We start from the raw sequence: 24,091 nt of genomic DNA, 5'->3' as shown, positions 1-24,091 counted from the left end.
CTGGAGGAATGATGCTGAAAATTCAGCTTTGCCATCACAGAAATGAATGACATTTTATAATATATTCAAATAGAAAGTATTAATACATTTTTTAAAAAAAAACTTGTATTTTTGATCAAATAAGCCTAGCCTTGTTCAACAGAAGATACATATATGTATACATCATTTATGTATTTTATTGCAGTATTATTTAATTACATTTTATTATATTAAAATTATGAGTTAATTTCATGCATTAACTATCAAAATAGATATTTGCAGGTTATATTTTCCATCTACAACTGTTGTACTGGCATGCGATCTTCAAATCAAGTAGTGTGCTTGCTCTCCCTATGTGTTGGTGTGAACGAATGCAGACCCCATATGTCCCAGCATGCATGTGTCAGTGTGAGAATGAGAGCGAAGGGGTACTGGCATAAAGACTATGTGTCCATTTGACAAAAGCATGCCTGCAAAGCACTCTGGGATACATTAAGGATTAAACCCCATTTTCACAGAACCCAACAGAAAGGGGTGCATTCATCTTTTATCAAAAAGAGAATAACAACACCCAACCCCCTCCTCACCCTCCCTCCCTCCCTCCCTCCCTCCCTCCCTCACTCTCTTCCCTTCTGCTCTGCCAGGCCAGACAGACCCAAGGGCTTGTCATGACCTCATCTCATACAGATTTACCCCCACATACCCCGTGGCTTTCCTGTGACCTCGGACCTAACAAGCCAACCAACTAGGCCAATCTCATCTCAGAATCCCTGGAAAATCACACCTTATTGATTGAATGTTAGTACATTCACATGCTAGCACATGCAGTTTCAGTCATCTTTCAGCACTTATAATATGTCTTGACCTTGGAAAATTATTCACAGCAAAAATAAAATTGCGTTTGTATTCAGCTGAATTCACAGTGATTAATGAGCCCATGTCTCTTAAACAAACTTTATGGCAGCACGGCATTGCATTCATCCGATGTCTCCAAACAAGATACATTTCTAACACTTCCGCCCTGAATATATGTTTAAATCGCAGATTTCTTTTTGGAAACAAGTGACTGTTGTTGGCCATTTTGCCATAGAGCATTGAAGTGCTCTGGATGTGGTCATTGACAGCTATAGCTGGTGAACAAAGGACACCATGGATGCAATTTCACGCAGCTGGATGCTATTTCCTACTATTCTCTCTGGAGAATGCATGCTTTGAAAAAATAGCCTCATTTTTAAAAAGTGGACAGTAAACAAACCTTATTGACATTTGACCTTGAAAAGTGTCTCTGTGACCTTCCTCTCTGTCTGAAATAGGTCAAAGGGCCAGATTTACTAAACAAGGCAAAATTATCATGAGAGCACAATTCCAAAAAAGTGCAGATGGGAGTAGCAAGTTTAGCGCATGATCTACTGAGTACGTGCAAATTAAAGGATTAGTTCACCCAAAAATGAAATTGATGTCATTAATCACTCACCCTAATGTCGTTCCACACCCGTAAGACCTCCGTTTATCTTCAGAACACAGTTTAAGATATTTTATATTTTAGTCCCAGAGCATATGCAGTCAATGCCCACTTTACTGTCCATGTCCAGAAAGGGATTAAAAACATCATCAAAGTAGTCCATATGTGACATCATTTGGTTGATTAGAATCTCTTGAAGCATCGAAAATACATTTTGGTCCAAAAATAACTTTATTCAGCATCAGTCTCCTCTCCCGCGTTTGTTTTCAAACCTCAAATAAAGATTCAAATGGCCATGAATCAGTGAATCGATCAATGATTCGGATCACCGATGTCACGTGATTTCAGCAGTTTGGCAGTTTGACACGTGATCAAAACTGCTGAAATCACTTGACATTGGCGAGGAACTTATGAGTCTTATGGGTGTGGAATGACATTAGGGTGAGTCATTAATGACATCAATTAAATTTTTGGGTGAACTAACCCTTACAACACATCAGGATAATTTCCATAACGACCAACACAATCTACCAAGAGCAGCAGCACAAATCGTTTTTTCGGGGCAGTAAATAATAAATACCAGTAAATTGACTAGTGCAAACCTTATTTAAATACTCTCCTCCCATTAATTTGGCACCGGAAAGGGAAAAATTAAAGCCCCTACAGCACAAATTTTTCACTGTGTCAAACTTGAGTACCTATAGAGTAGTTTTGCATCCTTCATATCACCGAAGAGTCTTTAGTTATCATATTTATAAAAGACAAATACGCTGTACCGATTCTTTCCGAAAACAGTTGAGCTCATGGAGGCATGCAATGGGTGGAGCTAAAGAGTCATGAGCATATGTGCGACTGGCAAAAAAAAACCCAGACATTTGATGCAGTTTCACTCACCGCCTGGCGCCTGCGGTATCTACAGTTTCCTTAAAAGGAACACGCTGACTTTTTAGGACTTTAGCTTATTCACCGTATCCCTCAGTTAGATAAGTTCATACATACCATTCTCATCTCTGTGTAGGACTGGGCACCGAACGACGATACTTTTATGGTATCGGAAGAAAAATTGTGATACTATGAGTATCGAAAAATTATTTATCTTTCAAGTGAAAATCGCTGTCTGGCATAAATGATAAATCTATTAGGCAGTCTATTAGTGAAAGTGCTTTTATTTTGTTCTTCTGCAAAACAAAAAATTGCATCATGAATGATGCAAGCATACAGCCTAATACACAGGCCAGCGAGGGAATAGGGAGGGGGAACAATCGTGCTTGGGGAAATACTTGACAGATAAGTGTAATTTCTCTACTTAAACTGAATGCATCCCCATAACATTGACTTCCACTTTATGTATGTTAGCTTGTGCTGCTAGTCGGTTGCATATGGTATCGAAAAAAGTATCGTAATTGGCACCGGATCGAAAGATTTTGAACAATACCCAGCCCTATCTCAGTGTGTGCCATAACTCTGCCTGACGCACCTGCCGCTAACCTAGCTTAGCACAAAGGCATCTAGCCTGCTGCTCAATAAATCACAAAATAATATCAACATTTTCCTATTTACATGTTGTGTTTGTGCATAGTTACATCGTGTACTACTAAGAATGAACGGTAAATGAAAAGTTGCGATTTTCTAGAACGATATGGTGAAGGACTACATTCTCATTCCTGCGTAGCAATCAAGGGACAATCAAGGGTCGCAATGATATTACGCAGCTGAAGTCTCAAAAAGTTGCTGTGTTCCTTAAACGCTGGGTTATTTGGGAAGCTGAACAAGGTTATCTTCCCTCACAACCAAAAACACACTTCTTGTTGATTTTGTGGTATAAAAGCTAAATGACAGCACTGCCAACAGCTTATGTAACCCGAATGAAGCTCGTCGACGGACGCACTCGTGCCCTTGCTCTCCCTCTAGTTGATGTGCGCATGCGCTCATCTGGGGGAAGTAATTCCATACAAGGAATTCTGCACTTATGACGTCATACAGGGCCATACTCGGGGGGGGAAAAAACATTCTGAAAATGATATATGAATCCTGAAGGAGTGTATTTGGCACAGAAATACTGCATCATAAGTCTAACTTTTTTATTTTGGCCATGTTTAGCATTAGAATCCAACTCTTTAAACAGAGTTAAATCAGCACTAGGTAACTTTTCAACCTTCATAATATATTTTCAAGACTCTTGTGATGATACATCGACTTACAATAGGTTGAATGACACGTCTGCCACAGCCTGACGGGGTCTGTATCGTTTTTTAATCATACTTTTAAACTTCGGGTTTCGGGTAGTAACCCGAGAACAAAAAGAACTACAAAATTCGACTGCTTTACGGCATATACGTCACTTCCACCAACACCCACACTTCCTTAAATTCGGACGTGCGAGCCCAACTTTGTTTGTCGGATAATATAGTCATGTCCGAAACAGCACAGACAAATAAGAAAGAAAAGGTTTTGTTGGAGGAAAGCAATAAGAGGAAACGGAAAGTGATGGAATTAAAGGCAGGACGAGAATCAACATTGGACCAGCGTTTGCTCGTTGGCGTGAGCTGAAGGAGGAGGAGGCGTGCCCGACCTATGCTGTCCTGCTTGTTATGGTGATTATCTACCACTCAAACATTGAATCGAAGTATCATATAGATTCTGTAAAACTGTAACCAATAGACTACTATAATGACGCTGGCTTGTAAACGTGAGCGTCGCAATTATTTGGCGTTTGAAAAAAATAAAACCCATGAAATTATATTCATATGACATGCTGAAACATGCCACTGACTGTACCTGGGATGAAGACATTTCACACGCGCCGCCAGAACACCTGCATGTGAACTCCTGCAGTGTTCAGGGTAACTGTTAGTGCTGCCGCTTTTATAAAATGATTTGGCCCGCACCACTGTATATATTTTTACAACCCACTCCGCACCACTGTATATATTTTTACAACCCGCCCCACACCCGCGACCATTAAATAGACATACGGGGTCTGCGGGTTATGAGACGACCCGCGCATCACTAGTTCAGGGCTATCAGGGTTGTCATGTCAACAAATGCACGCGCGATGGCATCCCCTGTTGTAGGATGACAGAGTTTACGACAGTAGCTGAAGACATTATTTTTTCCCAACTGTAGGGGGACCCCGAGAGCAAAAGTTACCCAGTGCTGCTTTAAGAAGTCAGAATACATGAAAGCATTAGACCCTTGATAGTCAGCAGGACATGAAAAAAAAATACCCTACTTCGAGTGAATGTTATTGATCTTATAGCAAGCCATTCATCCATTGTGTTTTATATGACCTTATCATTTTTTTTATCAAACTTTCACAACACAAAAGCACAGAGCAAATTTGCTTAGTAGACTATGTGAAAACATCTATTTGATGTTTACACCAATAACCATACTGGCAAACAGGTTGCTTGTTCTTTTTTTGGGGGGCAGCATTCGCTTAATTTTGCTGTGACTGAGATATAACAGTAATCGTGAATGCCTCTACATTATACATATGACCAAATGTTAAAAAAATTAATGCAGAAATGCATTATATATGCACATGCTCAATGTCTCCTACTGGGTGTTGATATCCATTTCCGTGGGTGGGTAAATAGACAAACACTGACTAGCTTCACACAGCAACTAAGCATAACATCATTTCTGGACAGTAACTGCTCAGTGATTGGACAGTCTGTTCTCATGTGCAACGTGAGGAGCTCAGTAAGATGGTGAAGTCATTAAAACTAATACAAATCAACGCCACTCGTTTTAGGTGTAAAAAAAAGCTTGGCCAGCATACATTTTCATAGTAGTTTAAACCAGTTAGTACTGATCAACAAAGCCATGATACTAAACAATAAAAAATAAAAATCTGGCTGACCAAATATGTCTTGCCTGGTGGGGTGCCAGCAGACCAGTCTTTTCAGCCAGAGTGCTTTATTTAAATAAAGTACCGGTATTTATATATTTTTTAAATAGACAACAAGTATTGTCTTAACCAAATTTTCATTGTATATTCTGGGTCAACTGAAAATTATGTATTAATCACAAATTTTGTGTCTATTATTCATAACCATCCCTTTAGCTGTCAAATGTGTCACTGTGAATGCTCACAATCTAGTACCTCAAAACCTAACTAGTTGCCACACACTGCAGTAAAAGCCTTCAGAGGGTTACGTCATGCTTGAGAACAACCTTTGATGTTGCCGCGCTGCGCGCACACATCGATCGTGATGTTGTCTCATATTTCCAAATCGTGTAGCACTTGAACTCGACCTACCTTTTGATATTCCGAGTCCTCCGGTCGGAAATCACTGCTGGTCAGCTGAAACTGTAGGTTTAAGTGTGGAAGGCGATGGAAAAGGTTGACCCACCACGGCGGAGAATAATTCACCACTGCAGCCATAGTGTTCATGCAGATCTCTGACTGTAAAAGACACAATGATGCTTTCAGCAACCAATTCCAGACTTCGACTGTTTCACCACGTCGCATTGCAACAAATGCATTTAAAGTGTCTCTTACACGCTACCTGCAGTTAAGCAGGGGTTAAAATCTGCACCAAAGACCAAACAAATGGCTAGTTTTTCCCTAGAACTGTGCCCAACACTCATCCGTTGCTCTTAATTACATTACCATACAGATTTGTTCTTCAATGTATGTAATAGTTAACACAACATGCAATGTACTAGGATTTAAACCTCAATTTGCTCAGACAGGCTTTTGTTATCGGGAATCCATGCTTACCCGTTATCAGCCTAAACCATAGTTCCAGCAAAAACCTGCGATGATCTCAACGACAGAGAAATGGCTCCTGTCCTTCGATGCTTTGGTCGAAAAGCAGCAACAGCGGGGTTTTCTGTGCTCAGCAGTCAACATGCACCGAGTATCTTGTCCAACGCAGCCCCTGCGTCACTGCCGTCTGCATGTTATCCAGCGACACGCTCTCTGGATCTGGAGCGAGAGCTTTAAACGCCTTTGATGCCCATTGCGCTTTTGTTTTAAGGTAGTCCCGCGCCGTTTTCTTCCAGTAGACGCGTGTTCAGCGCTTGTGCATTTCGGCTGCGTTAAAACTGAGGTGCATAAAATACGCGATGATATCACACATTACGAGGATGAACTAGTGATTTGTGAGAAGACTACAAACGGGCGTGATTGTCAATCATCCACGTCCATCTAACGTATTTCTCTAACGTTAATAGATTCGTGTGTTTACAGACCTCTGGTGGCCAAAATACACACATTCACATCATATAGCTGAACAAGACTGTATTAAAAGTCTTCTTTTTATTCTTCTTCTTATCCGCAAATTTCCTGCATGCTTTTTTATAATATGTTTTTCTTAATTGAAACGGTTATGCTAATGCTAGTTATGCTACAGTCATAGATATTCAACGTTTATAACTGTTACGTTATACAAACACGTTTACGAGTAACGTCTGCAATTATTATTTAATTATTTGCAACTGTGTTAACAAACCGGCTACTTAGCTCTAAATTTGAAGTTCTATTTTTCCAGCAGACTCTCGGAAGATTCCCCAGAGGTTGAGGATTCAGCTGATCCATGTCAACCGTTGTAAACAAAGTACAGTAAAATTTACAGTAACTAATTTTAATTGCCAGCAAGATTGTAAATAAGACTGGGCTACATGTATTCCATGCAGGGTAGAATTTTTTTAATAAAATTATTTTAAAAATTATTATCCTAATATATTACCCTATTATTACGCCTATTGATTGAAAACATTGAGGAACATTCAGCTTTTAAAAGGCTGGCGGAGGGCTTGCAGTCAAAAATGTTGAAAACCACTGATATATGATACTGTATATTGGGATTTTTGCCTCCAATGCATTAAACAACCAAATAGATTACCTAGTTGTACTGTATATGTTAATTTCTTAAATTAACAGTCAGGTAGCCATTGCTAGACTAATGAGGAAATGGTACTTTTACACTCTTAGCACTAAAGTTAAGAGAAAACAAATATTTAATTAAAAAACAAAACACAAAAAATCTAAATTCAAAGACAATGGCACAAAAATAGTGCTCTTAGAGAAAAGCATCATTTTTAATAAGACATTGAAACAAGAGCAAAACATTTTTTTCAGTGCTATTTTTGGTTCAATAAAGATTTGTCTATAATAACATTAAACACACTGACGACATTTCACTGCATTAACAGCATTTACTCTCGTTTTCCCCCAATCTGAACTTGAAGTTCTCTTATACAGCAATATGTTTGTGGAGATTCACAGTACTTTTGTATCAATCAGAGGTGTACATTAGATGCACACAATGGCTTAAATAGACTTTATAAGATATTCTGCTAAGTGTAATGTGTATATTTATCTACAATGAAAAATATATGAAGAATATTAAATCCCTGAACCTCATTTAGAGATGATCTTCCAACATTAGGCACTTTTGGAGTTGAACTTCTAAAATGTCTAACTTATTTGACGGTTCAGTACCTAGAAGTCAAAAGAATGTGACCATAGCAGAATAATAATGTGAAATCACAAAATCATAATAATCTATCATCCATGATCCATGTTCTTCTCTGTCCAGTCATTATTGCCCATTATTGTTTGTTTGTTTCAATTCCCTTTTAATTTACTCCAGTAATAATGTGTGTTCTAAGTTAAGAGAGAAAATTCATTATTTATGAAACCATCTGAGGTCCAAACATAAAAAAATAAAAATAAAAAAAAACATAGGAGCTAAATCAAGTCATTAGCATTGAATGGACTAAAGAGTTTTTCTCTTTTTCTCAGTGGCCTTGACGGAGACACGATGATGTCATCAGAGTCGTCTGAATCAGCTGGTTGCTGTTGGTGGATCTTCAGGTCTTCTTAATACAAACAAAACAAAATCATGCATGCCACATTAAATAGATGAATAAGAATAATGGTAGTTTATCAGAGATTATTCAAAGATATACTGGTGTTCTCAGACATACTCTTTTGCTCAAGTCAAGGTTTACAGCATTTATTTACAGTAAAAGCAGTAATATTGTTATATATTATTAAAATTTTAAATACCACTTCTGTATTTTAAAAATTTTCAAAATGTAATTTATTCCTGTGATGGAAAAGCTGAAATTTCAGCATCTATTCCAGTCTTCAGTGTCACATGATCCTCCAAAAATCATTCAAATATGATAATTTGGCGAAAATCTTCTCATTTAGTGTCGCTTATTATTAATTTACTTTTTATAGAAATCATGGTTGGTAACACTTTACAGTAAGGTCTCATTTGTCACAATTAGTTAATTTATTAATTAACATGAACTAACAATGAGCAATACATTTGTTACAGTATTTATTCATCTTTAACATTAGTTAATTAAAATACAGCTGTTCATTGTTTGTTCGCAGTGCATTAACTAATGTTAACAAATACAATTTAAAAAAAGTACTAGTAAACTTTGACTGAGAATAATAAATGCTGTAGACCACTGTTCATTTTTAGTCATTTTAACTAATAAAATGTTATTGTAAAATGTTCATAATACATTTTCAGGATTCTTTAATGAATAGAAAGATATTCATTAAAGAAAAACAGCATTTATTTGAAATAGAAAGCTTTTGTAACATTACAAATGCCCTTACTGTCACTTTTGAACCAATTAAAGGATCTTTGTTAAATAAAAGTTAAAAGTCGAATAAAGTATTAATTTCTTTGAAAGAAACTAAATCTTATTGACCTAAACATTTGAATGGTACTGTACTAGGAATGAGTTATATATTCTAACCTGGTATTGATCTCTTGTCATGTAGCTCATCATTATAAGCAGGATTTCGTTTCTCTGCAGTTACACCTAGAAAGAATATAATTTTAAAAATCCAATACAAGTTGCAATGACTTTAAAGAGAGGTCAGTACAAGAGATTGTAAGGATGACCAACTTTGTATCTTTGTTTACAAAATGTATTTTTGGTTCATCCAACCGTTCTAAACCTGAAACCCAGGTCTTATTGATCCTAGATTAATAAACAAGAAAACTAACATGAGGTCAAATCGATCTCTTCAGTGAGAACAAAGCACATTATTAAAGATGAATAATCACCTGAGGTTTGCGGTTTTTTTGTTAATATGGCCTGTGGGGACCCTGTGGGCAGCAGTGGAGGGGTGGAGCGATACTGCTTTTTCAGATGTATGAAAGATTCAGACTGTGTCACTGTAGATGCCCTGCAAAGTCAAGTCAACGTATGTCTGTCAGGAGAACACCTGGCCATGCATGCAAACATATTCATTCAAACCAGCTGTTGTGACTGCATTCTCTAACCAGATATAGATATGCATATATATGGAAATATGCAAAATCTGTGTATAAAGTAAACTAAACTATGTATCTAAATCACCTGTCCATCCTCAGAGAGCTGCGTTTGAGATGAGCCCTTAAGACAGCTTGCAGCAGAGTCACTTCCTCTTCCTGTACAGCCTGAGTGTTAATACCTGATTGGATCTGAAATATAAGGTCAAGGTGTTTAAAAGTATTTTGATGTGAAACATATCAAACATATTTACATACTGTAGGTGTGTGCTGTGTATAATTTGTATGTATATAAACACGTGTATATATTTAAGTTATTTTAAGTTATATTTTATTTTAAAATTGTTAAATTTATATATAAAATAAATTATAGAAATATATACAGTATATATATGAAAATATTTCCTAAATATATACATGAATGAGTGTGTATTTATATATGCATATTAATTATACACAGTACAAACACAAAGTATGTAAACACAAACTTTTATTTTGGATGTGATTTATTCAATTAATCGATTTGACAGCATACACTACCGTGCAAATGTTTTTTTTAATTTTTTTTATGTATGTTTTTTTTGGGGGGGAAGCCTCTGGGTGGTCACCAAGACTAAATTTATTTTATGAAAAATACAGTATAAACTATTAAAATGAAACTGACAAAAAACGATATTATTATTATTACTATAAAAAATTATAATAAAAAAGTTTTTTTAATTTTAATATATTTGATTAATTGTGTTCAATAAAATATCTCACTTTGGAGTAGACTTTGAACTTTGTAACCTTGCAAAAAAAAAAAAAAATGCTCAAACAGCAACATTACACACTAAGTTGAAAAAGTGAAAAGGCATAACAGGACCCCTTTAATAGAAATGCTCACTCTTTCTAAAAAAAATTGTTTTAACATATATTTTATCAATATTTTTTCTAAATGTGTAATAGGGTGGTCCACAATGCAATGAAAAAATTAAATGATTAAAACTTTGCATGGCACCCCTTATTTCTTTTACCCTTCATATAACAACTCCTGCCAAGTTTTATCGAATTTGGATGAAGTTGAGAGGTTGCTCATGAATCGAAAATCAAAATAATGACTTTATCCACCAAGTTATTGTCTTCCATGTAGGTCTCGGACGTGAACTCACGCGATAGCGGCGCTCCTCCTCTTCCGGGTCATGTATTCGAACGGCTGCGTCATATTCTCATATCCTCTAAAAACTGAAACTGAATTTTGACTTATGATTTAAAATGTTTTGAATGAAATTAAAAATGCTCTACTTTCTCCATCTTCATTCTCCAGCAGTTAATTACTTTAATGTGTTGTTTTCTAATACCTATTGGATTTGCTGACAACTTATCTGATGTGTTGAACTTTCTTCTTTACCTTCCAGGAACTGGAGGTGAACAATGGAAATAAACTAAACTTCAGAGCACTGAGCAACCTCTAAATGTTAGTCAATTAAAACAATATTCTGCAGCATAAATCTAATAGGGCTAAGTAACAAACTGAGAGAGTACCGTGGTTGAAATTATAGCTCATTTTTGTGGACCACCTTAATGTGTAAACCTATTGAATTAAAAGTCCAATGGAGTTGTTGTTTTTTTCCGTTCCTGTGATCACATATAAAGCAGGCACGACTGAATAAGTTGTGTTACTCCTGACACAAATTAATAAATTACTGTCGCTGTAACTTTTTTATTGAAAGTCATTGGTCAAATATCAATGCTGGAATCTTATGTCTTTAAGTCTTTAAGGGCCCTTCACAGCATATTATTAGCCCTGGATCGCACTGTCCAGATAGTGGAACATCTGTAAACAAACTGTATAATAAAACATCTAATCAAAATTACAAAAATAGTTACCTTGGCAACAGGGACGGTTGCTGAGTCTGCTTGGTTATGTCCATCTAACTGCCTCTGCCTGATTAGGTGCCCTCTGAGACAGGATTGCAAGAGAACTAGATCCTAAGCATAGGAACAGAAGATTAAAGGAGGACATTGAAAGGTTGGATTCTGAAATCCACTGCCGCTTCATATTTTATATAAAATATTTTATATTTCCTTTTACTGAAACTAAATAATCCAGATAAATGTTGCCTGTACTAATGTCTGAGAGAAAGCACACAGAGAAAGCACATGTTATCAATATGTTTTGAGAAACTTTTTGGTCAGAACTGGAGCTTAATCAGCTCCAACCTTGGAGAAACTGTTTTAGAGGTGGATTACAGGCATCCTAAGAGATGTGTGGCCTTGTTTATCTGGACATGCTCACGCCTGCTCCAGACCTGGAAGGTCATCATGTGCCTATTTTGTGGTGAAAGCGTCAACTAGTGCTCTATGGACACGTGAATCTGATTAACTGACAATTTGTGGAAATTTACCATCACTATCTATTTTCTCTTAGCCAATCAGAATCATTCAACTTGCAGTACTGATGTGGCTAGACCTTGAAAACAGTATAACTGTTGAAAAATTGTATGTACAAAATCTGGTAGAGAGCCTTATTGTGAAACCTGTGAAACTGCAAACTATTCTTCAGTAAATTGCACTCCTGACTCTTGGTCTTCATTTTTCACAACTGGTCAAGGGTTCTAAACTGTTATTCCCAAACAACATGAATAATCTACATTCACTGTGGGAGTACAGTACATGTCGACGTGTTAAACCAACCCGTGTTCTGTGTGAGAGCCAGTGTGTCTGGATGGTCTTAGCTGCTCTGTTCGTCTCTATTGATGAAACCGCTGATGATGACAATGGTTCTGTGAGTGTTAATGATAAAGAACCATCCCGAACCTGTGAGATGAGAACATATATTTTTTGTGATTGTGGTGACAGTTTCATATTAATGGGTTGCCATCTTCACGGTCTGTTTGTGTGTGTAACTAATACGTATTTTAAAAGTATTACCTGACTTTGATCTTGTACTAATCTGAGTTTTCGCTCCTCCTCTAGTTTCATTTTTAAACAGTTGATTTCTACAGTTAGTGCCTCCATCTCCTGCCTGTAAACAAAACATGAAATCTAAACTGACTTCACATTCTTTCTTAATACATTTCCTTGCTCATGATTTATTAATGCATGTTATTTTACAGAAAAAAATATTGTTTTCATAATCTTTAATCGAAATGTAATAACTTCATACACCTTTGAAATTAATTTTCTTTCTTCACATGTAACTGAGGTTTTTAAAATATCAAAAATGTTACAGTACAACAATAAAAAAAAAAATCCAATATAAATGTAACTCTTCCAACAATGACCACAGAAAAATAATTTCTCTAAACATCTCTAAAGGAAAAAATAATCTCAGGAATTCATACATTTGTCTTTCATAACAGTAATATCAAACATGTGATTCAATCTGATGATAACTCAGCGTCATCCAAAACACAGCCACAATATAGTTTTAATTATTGATTTGTTCATTAATATTACGTTAATATTACAAACCTGTGTGTTTGCATCAGTCTCTCCTGCTCTTGAATTCGTTCATTCAGTGCGTTTTCTAGCTCTTTCAGATCTTCATCCTTCTCAGCAGACAATTGCTTTATCTCTTCACTGATAAAACAAGACAAATACTTTGAATCAGAATTACTCTCAAATACGTTAAACATTTAAGTAGTATAAATATAATAAATGGGACATGTTTTCATTGTTTTTAACACTAATAATAATATGTCAGCATATTAGAATGATTTATAATGGATCGTGTCACTGAAGACTGGATTAATGTCTTTTTTGGTAATGATTTCTTAAAATATATTAAAATAAAAAAGTTATTGTAATAATATTTCACAATTACTTTTTCATCAAATAAATGCAACCTCAAAAGCATTTAAAAAATGTTATTGACCCCCAAAATTGTAATGCTAGTGTGTATGCTGTGAGTGCACTCACTCTCTCTGGGTTAGTTTTTCCTGTAGTTCCTTTTTCTCTTCTGCCAGTTTCTTAACTGCTTCCCTCAAATGTGCATCATTCTCTGTAATCACAGACGGCTCCATCGCTGTGTTGACAGAATCACTCTCATTGGCTGATTCTGACTCAGTGCCTTTCTCCTCCGTGCTCTTCTGTGAGTCTGATGCTTTAGTAACATGAAGATTCTTTATCTGTTCTCCTCTCTGAAAAAAAAGAGTATTCACATGATGAACATAATAATTACTTTCTACAAGTAATGTTTAATATACACACACCTTTTCAAGTTCCAGGATTCGTCGAACAAGTCTCTGTTTACTCCAATCCATATAACCTATAAACATAAAAATATGATACATAATTTGACTGAATTCAGCCCTGTGTGCAGGAATAGAACTAATTTGAAATACTAAATATTTTGTTTAGACCTTTTATATTCTGCACAATTCAGCTTGCCATGCTAGGAGACCAGCTGGCCGGTCAATTAAACCATTAAACACCACATTGGCCAGGTCAACAGACCAGCTAAGACTAGTTAATCACCTTAGGCAGGTTTAAGCCAATATGGCTGTTCATAGAAAACAATCTTAAGTGTAGTCTGGTCTAAAATGCATGTTTGAGCTGTTTTAACTGAAAGCAACTTGCACTGTCATATCTTAAAATATACAGATCAGGCAAAACATTATGACAGGTGAAGTGAATAACACTGATTATCTCTTCATCATGACATCTGTTAGTGGGTGGGATATATATATAGGCAGGAAGTGAACATTTTCTGTGAACAGATGTGTTAGAAGCAGTAAAAATGGGCAAGCATAAGGATTTGGCAAATTTAACAAGGGCCAAATTGTGATGGGTGATGGCTAGACAACTGAGTCAGAGGTGAACCGGCGACAGTGTCATGGGCGGCCAAGGCTCATTGATGCATGTGAGGAGCGAAGGCTGGCCTGTGTGGTCTAATCAAACAGAAGAGCTACTGTAGCTCAAATTGCTCAAGAAGTTAATGCTGGTTCTGATAGAAAGGTGTCAGAATACACAGTTCATCACAGTTTGTTGCGTATATGGGGCTGCATAGCTATGACCAGACAAGGTGTCCATGATTACCCCTGTCCTCTGCCGAAAGTGCCAACAGTGGGCACATGAGCATCAGAACTGGACCACGGAGAAATGGAAGAAGGTGGCCTGGTATGTTGAATCACATTTACTTTTACATCCCGTGGATGGCCAGGAGCGTGTGCGTCCCTTACCTGGGGAACACATGGCACCAGGATTCACCATGGGAAGAAGGCAAGCCTGCAGAGTGTGATGCTTTGGGCAATGTTCTGCTTGTAAACCTTGAGTCCTGCTATCCATGTGGATGTTTCTTTGACACGTAACCACCTATCTAAGCATTGGTGCAGACCCTGTACACCCTTTAACGGAAATGCTATTCCCTGGTGGCTGTGGCCTCTTTCAGCAGGATAATGCACCCAGCCACAAAGCAGAAATGGTTCAGGGATGGTTTGAGGAGCACAATGAGTTTGTTGACTTGGCCTCCAAATTCCCCAGATCTCAATCCACTTGAGGATCTGTGGGATGTGCTGAACAAACAAAATTCAGATCCATGGAGGCCCCACCTCAAATTTACAGGACTTAAAAGATCCGCTGCTAACATCTTGTTGCCAGATACCACAGCACACCTTCGGTGATCTAGTGGAGTCCATGCCTCCAGGACTGTTTTGGCAGCAAAAGTGGGACTAACACAATACTGATCAGTGTATGTCAATGCCATTGTTTTGTCTCAAGATGCACACCAGTAATGTTTTTTTCTAAGACATGTGTATAAAAGACATGTCCTAATTGAAGTAAGGCCTAATCCTGGCTTAATCTAAGCCCTGTCTGTGAAACCAGGCCTATGTTTGGTAAAATAGTGTTTCAAGTTCTAGTGTGAATCTTAGTTAAGCTGGGCCTTTGTAAATGTAACTACCCTTGGCACGGCACACAGGGCTGTCCATCATGCTCATCTCCTCCTCTGTCAATTCTTTTTTGAGTTCTTGGTTCTCATCCTCTAGTTGTTGAACAGTCTTTGTGAGTTTCAGAACCGTTGCACTAAGGGTCTTATTCTTTCGCCTGAAGTCCTTGCTCTCTGCCTTATAACTGAAGAGAGTAAAAATGGAGTTAGAGAAAGACTTAAAATCACTTGGAATCAAGAGGAACCATTAAACTATGAGTAAAATTAACAAAATTAACAATGTTTGTACCTTCTTTCAGCCGACTCTAACAGTGCTTGCAATCTTTGAACCTAAGCATTAAAAATAACGAATGTATTGCTAAAAAAAACCACAGAACTTAATATATAGTGAACTAAAATACATGTAGTTACATATAACAAGTTACCTCCTCAAAGTAGGTTTCGACAGTGATCTTCATTTCCTGCATGTTGGTAGTTTTGAGGTCACTCTGAAGCTGACTGTAATGCCAAATACACAATTCATCAGTTCAGGTACAACATACAGAGCTGGACTGGTAATCTGGCATGCCGGGCATTTTCCCGGTGGGCCGACGCACTTTTTGGCTGATTGTTTTTTTTTGTTTTTTTGTGTGCGACTGACAACATGCAGGGACAGCGGCCCATTGGTTTGTCTTCTTCTGAATTGACAAGCCGAAGCAAGAGAGACCTCCCCTCTCTATTAGGCGCTTTTTTTCTATTTATTATTTTAGCACATGGAACTGCAAAAGGCGAATATCTACACAGCGCAGCTGCTGACGAACGTACGCTGCATTTAAATCCTGCCCAATGAACGGACTTTGACTCTGAATTATGTTTTATACAATCATGTGATATGGGAACATTACAGATTCTGTTTTGAATCAGCTGAAAACAGCCGCAAGCATGTATTCATGACGAGGTAAAGTGGAAAACGGCAATACCTATTTTTTTACAGTCTATGGGAAATCCACACAAACGTTTCACTTTACCACAACCAAAATTTACCTTGCAGCTACTAACATTGAAGAAATATGGTGTTTTGGAAGAACCATTTATTAAAAATGTTGCTATTATTGTTTAAATATTGCAGAATATAAATAGCTTTCACAGAGGCTGTTTTCGTATTTTCTACAGGTGTTTACAATTTTAATTAATTAAAAATATTATAGTTTATTATATATGTTTTATATGTAGCCGTATAATGAGGAGCAAGGTTTTTACAGTCTATGTTTTTTACCCTGTGACTACCACGATCTTACATTTAAATGATACTGGCCTACAGTTAAACTGCAGTCTATAAAACAGCTTTAAAGTCTGGATCCCATGAATTAAGGACACACTTTTTTTCCTCTTTAAAAAATGTATTAGATTCAGATTATTTTATTTAATGCCATGTGAGCATTCAAAAAAAATGTATTAACTTTTTTAATAGATCTATGAAATTTAATTTAATTATATTTCAAAAATAGCCTCATGAAAGATAGATATCAGTGTCTTACTTAAATTATGTGTTAACTCTTGAAAAATATGACTGTTTTAAAAGGGGAATTTCAACCCAAAAATGTAACCATCTATTTACCCTAATGTCATTCCAAACCTAAATGAATTTATTTCTGTGTAGCATAAAATAAAATAATTTGAATCTGTTTTTCGATGGACTGGGTTTGCCAGGGCCGAATTTTAGCCCCAGTCCAGCCCTGACAACATACATTAGGGTCCAATACACTGGAGTCTCTTGTTTATATCAAGATCAAATTTAAATACTGAGTGAAAACTGAAATAGATGTTTCAGAACATCTTTATGTCTATTGTCTTATTATTATTAACGTCTAAGGAGGTGTTTAAAGGGTTAGTTCACCCAAAAATCAAAATTATTTCATTAATTACTCACCCTCATGTCGTTGGACACCTTTGTTCATCTTCAGAACACAAATGAAGATATTTTTGTTAAAAGCTGATGGCTGAGAAAGGCTTCAGAAAGGCCTCCATTGGCATTCAGTACATTTCCACTGACCCACTCACAAGACCCATAAAAGGCACTAAAGACTTTGTTACAAAGGCCTTTTTGAAGCCTTTCTCAGTCAACAGCTTTCAACAAAAATATCTTAATTTGTGTTCTGAAGATGAACGAAGGTGTTACAGGTGTCCAACGACATGAGGGTAAGTAATTAATGAAATAATTTTCATTTTTGGGTGAACTAACCCTTTAAATAACATTGTTTTCCAACAACTTTTTTATGTCGACTAAGGTTTTTGGACTCCACTTAAGGTTTTTGGACTCCAGCCTACAACTTGTTCTTGTTAAAGTTCTGTTAAGTTCATCCATACTGTATTGATTCACCATAACCTGATAAATTGAATGACTGACTGTATAATATAAATGAAGTTGGCATCAGACCTCAAGGCATTTTCTTTTTCTTTGCACTGCTGCTCCAATCGTAGAATCCTCTGTTTCAGTCCATTAATGATCTGGTGTGTTTAAAAAGAGAAAAATATTCATTCATCAAATTAAGAATCATTGATCTGAAAAAATGTGATTGTTTTTATAATGGCATACTCACCGATCTAGGATCTGTCTTTCTGTCCACTAAACCCCTTGCATAACCTGGGTCCTATATGATCAATGCAAAAAGTATTATATAAAAATTATTATAAATCAATAAGCTCTGAGAGAACACTTTTAATTTACACTACCATTCAAAAGTTAGAGGTCAGTAGATGTTTTTTTGAATGTTTTTGAAAGTATCGTATGCTTACCAAAAGGCTGCTTTTATTTAATCACAAATACGGTAAAATTAATAAAGTAATATTGTGAAATATTATAACAGTTTAAATCATTGTTTTTTTATAGTTATTCCTATGATGGCAAAGCTGAATTTTCAGCATCATTACTTCAGCCTTCAGTGTCGCATGATCCTTCAGAAATCATTCTAATATGCTGAACTGATCTGCTTCTCAAGTAAAAATTCTTATTATTATCACAGCTGAAATTTGTTTTTTTTTTAGGATTCTTTGATAAACAGCATTTAATTTAAAGGGATAGTTCACCCACAAATGAAAATTACCCCATGATTTACTCACCCTTAAACCATCCTAGTTGTGTATCTTCTTTCAGAGGAATATAATTAGAGTTATATTTATTTAGAAGGGGAGCCCAAAATTTGAAGATGTATCCAAATTTAAAGCTTAAGTAAAATATCTAGCTTCTGATAGACTGCCTTCCGTATTCAATTTACAGAAAATGAGTAACTGATGCAACGTATGACACCGGAAGTAGTGTAAGCGATTTGAACTACAAGAGGCGTTACACTTTCTTTCTTGAATTGAATATGGAAGGCGCTCTGGGGGAAGCTAGATATTTGACTTTATAAAGGTTTAAATATGGATATTTTTCTTACACAAATGCATTTATTCGCTTCAGAAGGCCTTTATTAACTCCCTGGAGGTGTGTGAGTTACTTTTAAAAAGGATAGATGCACTGTTTTTGGTCTTCAAATTTTGGGCTGCCATTATAAAGCCTGGATTAGTCAGTACATTTTTTTATATAACTCGGATTGTGTTTGTCTGAAAGAAGAATGTCATATACACCTAAGATTGCTTGAGGTTGAGTAAATCACTTTTGATCAATTAAATGCATTTTTGCTGAATAAAGTATTAATTTCTGAAAATTAAATAAAAACATTTCATAAAAGTATTTTAAAAAATCTGACCCCAAACTTAAGAATGCTTGTGTACTAGGTCTGACAGAAATCCACCCTGAAAAAAATGTTTTGTTGTTGTTGTTTTTTCATGAAGAATATTTAAATCATATTATTTTCACTTTGGACAGTGTGACTGAATAATGGCAGTTGTGCTGCTTATGCATGTGGTGTGAAAAACAGGCCACACACACTGAGCTACTCATTTCCACAATAAAGGGGGTGTAATCGCTCATAAAAACTATTCAAGCTCATCTCTGCTCCTGGATTTGCAGACAATCGCTCATTACCAGTGTGGCAGTGGCTCAGTGGTTCATGTACGTTGTCTACAAACCGGAAGGTTGGTGGTTCAATCCCCGGTTCCACCTGACCAAGTGTCGAGGTGTCCATGAGCAAGACACCTAACCCCAGCTGCTCCCGATGAGCTGGATGGCGCCTTGCATGACAGACACCGCTGTCGGTGTATGAATGAGTGTATGAATGGGTGAATGTGGGTGAATATGTAAAGCACTTTGGATGGCCATAGGGTCTGTTGAAAGCGCTATATAAATGCAGTCCATTTACCTTTGCTGGATCCAGCAGCTGTTCGATTTGTCTGTCTTTCTTAGAGTTGTCTTCTTCAAGACGACGCAGCTTGGCTTTCATCTTGTCAGATTCAGTCTTTTGGGATTGGATGGTCTGAGAAAAGGGAGAGGAAATATGTGGGTCCATGCAATTTCAGTGTGCATACTTATTTTTCAAAGAAAGCTACATTCTAGACTGTTGATAGGAAATCTTAGACAAATTTAAGCAATACTGAAATAAATCTCAAAAACCCTTTCCTCCACTTGCACTGCACAAGGAATTGTAGGTAATATTAACCCAAAAAGTTTTTATCAATATTTCCTAAAATCCAGTGGAAACAATACACCATCCAGGAACATTTGGCATGCTATTTTTAAACAAACTATGATTTGGGACACACTAATCCTAAGCACTAATCCCTGGTATACATACAGGACTGATAGTATTGAGAATTTACATAAAGCCAAATTCGTCGAAAACAGGCAGTCTGATGTAATCAAAATTCCAAAAATATATCCTGAAAAACACTTGCAGTACACGACAGCGAGTGAGTGTGCGTGAGGTGAGCTTCACCTTTTTTAGATCGATTATTTCATTATACATTTCTTCTTTTTCTTTGTAGATTGGGGTCCCTGGAACATAACCTGATAAAGAATTGTAAAAATATCATGGTGACAAAAGTAGAAAATAATTTATCTTAATAAAATAATTGATAAAATAGTTTTATCTCACCGTTAGATGCAGAGCGAGAATGTTTTGGCTTTTTCATTCCTAAGGCCTCCTTCAAGTATTCAGGTGTGCTGGTCTGTGTGACGCTGTAATCTGCTCCTTTTGGAGACTTTGACAAAGTTCCTAAAATAAACAAAATGTAACACTGTTAAGCCTGTCAAAAGTCAGAAAAAATAGGTATGTGTTCAAGTTTATATAGACAATAATATAATGAGAAAATCGAGCTCAGGCTTGAGGAGAAAACACCTACATTTTGGTACAATTTATATACATATAATTTGTCACTCCATATATCCAAATAATATGTTTTAGAAAGATAATAAATGCTTAGTTTTATGAAATAAGCTCTGTAGTTTTTATTGTGGGGGCAAAACATGTAATTTAATGGAATACAACGAAGACACAAATAAACATTTCTTAAAAGCCTAATGCATCATATTTTATACTAACATTTTAAAATGATTTTCCTAAAAATTAACCCAATCCAATCAAATAAACCTAAGTTGCTTCAGTCCAGTAAATGCTAATTTTGTAATATTACTAACAATATAAAAATGTGTCTTTGTCATTTTTAGATTTATATTAAAATAATGTTTTACTTGCTAAAAAGGTATACACTATCAATCAGACAGCAGAAAGCCTGTAGTAGATTGTGCACAACAGGTTTTTTTTAGCAACATTTTAATTTGGAGCTCTTAGAAATGACTACATCAATATGAAACGATAGGCTTTATAGAGTTAAATTACATTTGCAAGTACAGGTTTGATTTGAATGTAATTTCTGTGATGATAATATATTTTGTCTAGTTTTCCAGAAAATGTCTAAACATCTTTAAAACAAGTTACATTCATCTGAGAAGCAAAATTGCATTATTATGCTGAGGTGCAGAGCTAAACTTTGATTGGTTTTAAAATGTAAGCATATCTGAAAAACATTTTTGGTAAAAAGAAAATGGTAAAATGCAGAGTTATATATGAAAAAAGAGACCATGTCCATCATTCTGTAAGTGCAGCCAGACATCCCTGGGTGTACCAGCTGGAGAGGTTTTACAGTTTTGGAGCGGTGTCCCTTTCACCGTCCTCCATGATGCTACTGGGGTTTTCTTCAAATGCAAGTTTGCACTGTTCAGGTATGGTGACTCTATATTTAAATAAAAATACGTATTATTTTAACAGCATATTTGCAGTTAATATAGTACTATAGTGCAATAAGTACTCACAATGAAACAAGCAAATTTCATATTTTTACAATACAGTGTTGATATAATGCGCAAGAAAAGGTTCTTAAACTTACTAGGAGAAGAGGGTGGTCTGCCTGAAACTTTCTTTTTTCTAGACTTCTGAAAAGAAATCCAACAATCAGACACTTAAATGTATACCATATTGGTGCAAAGATTCAAGAATAATAATAAAAAAAACAGCTAAACTATGGAAACCGGTTAGCCTAAAATATTTTTAAAAAATGTTTTGCTGCTAGAGGTCGCTTATTCAAAACATAAGCGTAGCTTGAGGACACCTTCATTTCGCAGAGCTTTTATTATGCCGCAGACGAGCGCTTCCGCTCATGCATATGTGGGGTAATGCAGTGCTGTTTTATCATATTAGGCACATTATGTAAGTGTGTTGAAAGTTATGTTATAATGCTACTCTATGCGTTCACTCGGCAGCTTCTATGAGACACTTGTTGCACAACATTTTAAAACATGGCACTCGTGGTAAATCAAGAAAACAAGATTTAAACAATAAGACTAACTGTGTTGATCTATATAACTGATTTTTTTTTCTGTCAATTAATGTATCCAAACAGTTGCTCACCTGTCTAATAAAACACACAATATATTAAAGACTCTTTGGTTTATACAAAATAAAATCAGAAATCGAGTGTAATCTGGGTTTCATATCAATAGTCATGTTTACATGCACACTTTTTTATTATTCTAAATAAAATCATTCTGATTTAAAGATTCAGTGGACTGTTTACATGAGACGTTATCTAAACCGATCTGGAGTTTACATTTGCTGACTTTCAATCTGAATCATTTTGTGACATACGCTTACAGTTTGTCTGCCGCATCAGAAACATCGACGCTGTCCTTCCTCTCCAGCAGCTGGAATGTGTTCACAGTTGCCATAGCAACTCTCAACGGCCACCAGACATAGTGACTTAGTCACTAAGGCCGTGTGTCCACCAAAGCGTTTTTTCACGCAGCTGGCTGGTGTTTTCAATTGTTTTAAATGGAAGCGCCACGTTTTTAGAACGCCTGGAGCGCAACGAGGTGCTGAGCGAGTATTTCCCTCTCAAGCGCTGAGCGTTGAGAGTTGAAGAATGTTTCACTTTTCACACAGCCATCCAATCACAGTGGAGATGAGGCGGGACAAATACTACATAACCGCCACATTCTGTCAACAGATGACAACAAGCAATAATAACGGAACAAAATGATTTAAACCAAGAGCCAGAGCAAATATTTTACATTTGCTGCATCCCGATTCACCTACTTATACTACGTATACACGAGTGTCTAGCAGAAAAGTATGCAAGCTTCGGTACGTACTACTGCGTCATCTCTAACAGACTTAAGTTATGTGCATCTCATCACCAGTTAACTGCCCTGTCAATCACTGTCAGATTCGTCACAGTTCAAATCCTCCACATTCAGTTTAATCTCCTACCATATCGGAGAGAAATGTAGCCGCACGTTGATCTGCCATTTGTGGGTCTTTAATGCAGAGACTCGTGTTTGCAGTTTAAATATAATGATGCATTCAAAACTTAATGGACAATCCAATGCTCTCCATTGACTTTGTATTGCGTGAAGCTGCCTCCTTGTCATTTCGGACTCATTACAAAAAACAGAACAATGTCTAAACGCTGATATGTGACAAGGTGTACAGCAAACAAGCTAAAAAACATAGCTACGTTTTTATAAGGTGTCGACAACCACATAAAAACAAGTGTTTAAGGAGATAAAAGTGGATACAGGCAATAAGACATTAGGATGAGTCACTAATGGCATAAATTTCATTTTTGGGTGAACTAACCCGCGGGGCGGGACCTTTCAGATTCTATCCGGTTGTTAAGGCTGACGTCACGCGGCAGCGCTTCCGGGTCCAAGCGCTCTATTTTATACCACAAGAAAAACTACAAACGGTGCTAATATACACACACAATGTGGTGTAATACTACAAAAAAAGTTATAATAACCTTTTTCTCCATACTACAATTCCAGATGGCCAGACAGTGATTCATCTTTTATAAATCGTTAAAATATTAATGTCTGTAACGCTGTGACCATAGAGAATGTTGTGTAGACTGTAAGTATTTAAAATATTTAACTTTTTTAAATGTTTGATGTTTAATATGAAAAAATAGCGCTCATAAACGGGCGTCAATGGCATTCTCAAGTGAAACGAGTTGAGGCTTAGACCCAGAAACGGCGTTCCTTACATCACGACTTAACAAGCGACTTACATAGAGCATTTGATCTGAAAATCTGATGAGAAGCTGAAGTGC

General features: G+C 36.4%; 2 protein-coding genes across 5 annotated transcripts in view; both read right to left on the bottom strand.

The window, feature by feature from the left end:
- ttyh3b (tweety family member 3b) overlaps positions 1-6,556 on the bottom strand; it is a 51,045-nt gene extending 44,489 nt beyond the window's left edge. The window contains exons 1-2 of one of the 2 annotated variants that reach the window (XM_067442030.1): positions 6,171-6,556; positions 5,706-5,852 (exon numbers count right to left, since the gene is read on the bottom strand). In XM_067442030.1, coding sequence (XP_067298131.1) covers positions 5,706-5,840 — 135 coding nt within the window. In that variant the 5' untranslated portion in view covers positions 5,841-5,852; positions 6,171-6,556. The remainder of the gene's footprint in view (positions 1-5,705; positions 5,853-6,170) is intronic. The other variant, XM_067442029.1, reaches the window with a different exon arrangement.
- Positions 6,557-7,465: 909 nt separating this feature from the next.
- Positions 7,466-24,091, bottom strand: part of iqce (IQ motif containing E) — a 17,621-nt gene continuing 995 nt past the window's right edge. Inside the window, exons 3-22 of one of the 3 annotated variants that reach the window (XM_067442027.1) lie at positions 21,872-21,917; positions 21,566-21,718; positions 20,581-20,700; positions 20,422-20,492; positions 19,849-19,962; positions 18,148-18,198; positions 17,985-18,055; positions 15,994-16,066; positions 15,858-15,898; positions 15,584-15,753; positions 13,896-13,951; positions 13,603-13,823; positions 13,156-13,263; positions 12,613-12,706; positions 12,376-12,498; positions 11,569-11,670; positions 9,788-9,891; positions 9,493-9,614; positions 9,179-9,244; positions 7,466-8,272 (exon numbers count right to left, since the gene is read on the bottom strand). In XM_067442027.1, coding sequence (XP_067298128.1) covers positions 8,145-8,272; positions 9,179-9,244; positions 9,493-9,614; positions 9,788-9,891; positions 11,569-11,670; positions 12,376-12,498; positions 12,613-12,706; positions 13,156-13,263; positions 13,603-13,823; positions 13,896-13,951; positions 15,584-15,753; positions 15,858-15,898; positions 15,994-16,066; positions 17,985-18,055; positions 18,148-18,198; positions 19,849-19,962; positions 20,422-20,492; positions 20,581-20,700; positions 21,566-21,718; positions 21,872-21,917 — 2,034 coding nt within the window. In that variant the 3' untranslated portion in view covers positions 7,466-8,144. Of the gene's footprint in view, positions 8,276-9,178; positions 9,245-9,492; positions 9,615-9,787; positions 9,892-11,568; positions 11,671-12,375; positions 12,499-12,612; positions 12,707-13,155; positions 13,264-13,602; positions 13,824-13,895; positions 13,952-15,583; positions 15,754-15,857; positions 15,899-15,993; positions 16,067-17,984; positions 18,056-18,147; positions 18,199-19,848; positions 19,963-20,421; positions 20,493-20,580; positions 20,701-21,565; positions 21,719-21,871; positions 21,918-24,091 lie in introns of all 3 variants that reach the window. The other 2 variants (XM_067442028.1, XM_067442026.1) reach the window with 2 other exon arrangements.

Source organism: Pseudorasbora parva, chromosome 4, assembly GCF_024679245.1.
Source record: "Pseudorasbora parva isolate DD20220531a chromosome 4, ASM2467924v1, whole genome shotgun sequence".
Classification (NCBI taxonomy): domain Eukaryota; kingdom Metazoa; phylum Chordata; class Actinopteri; order Cypriniformes; family Gobionidae; genus Pseudorasbora; species Pseudorasbora parva.
Note: the sequence above shows the minus strand (reverse complement) of the source record. Positions and strands in the feature narration are given on the sequence as shown.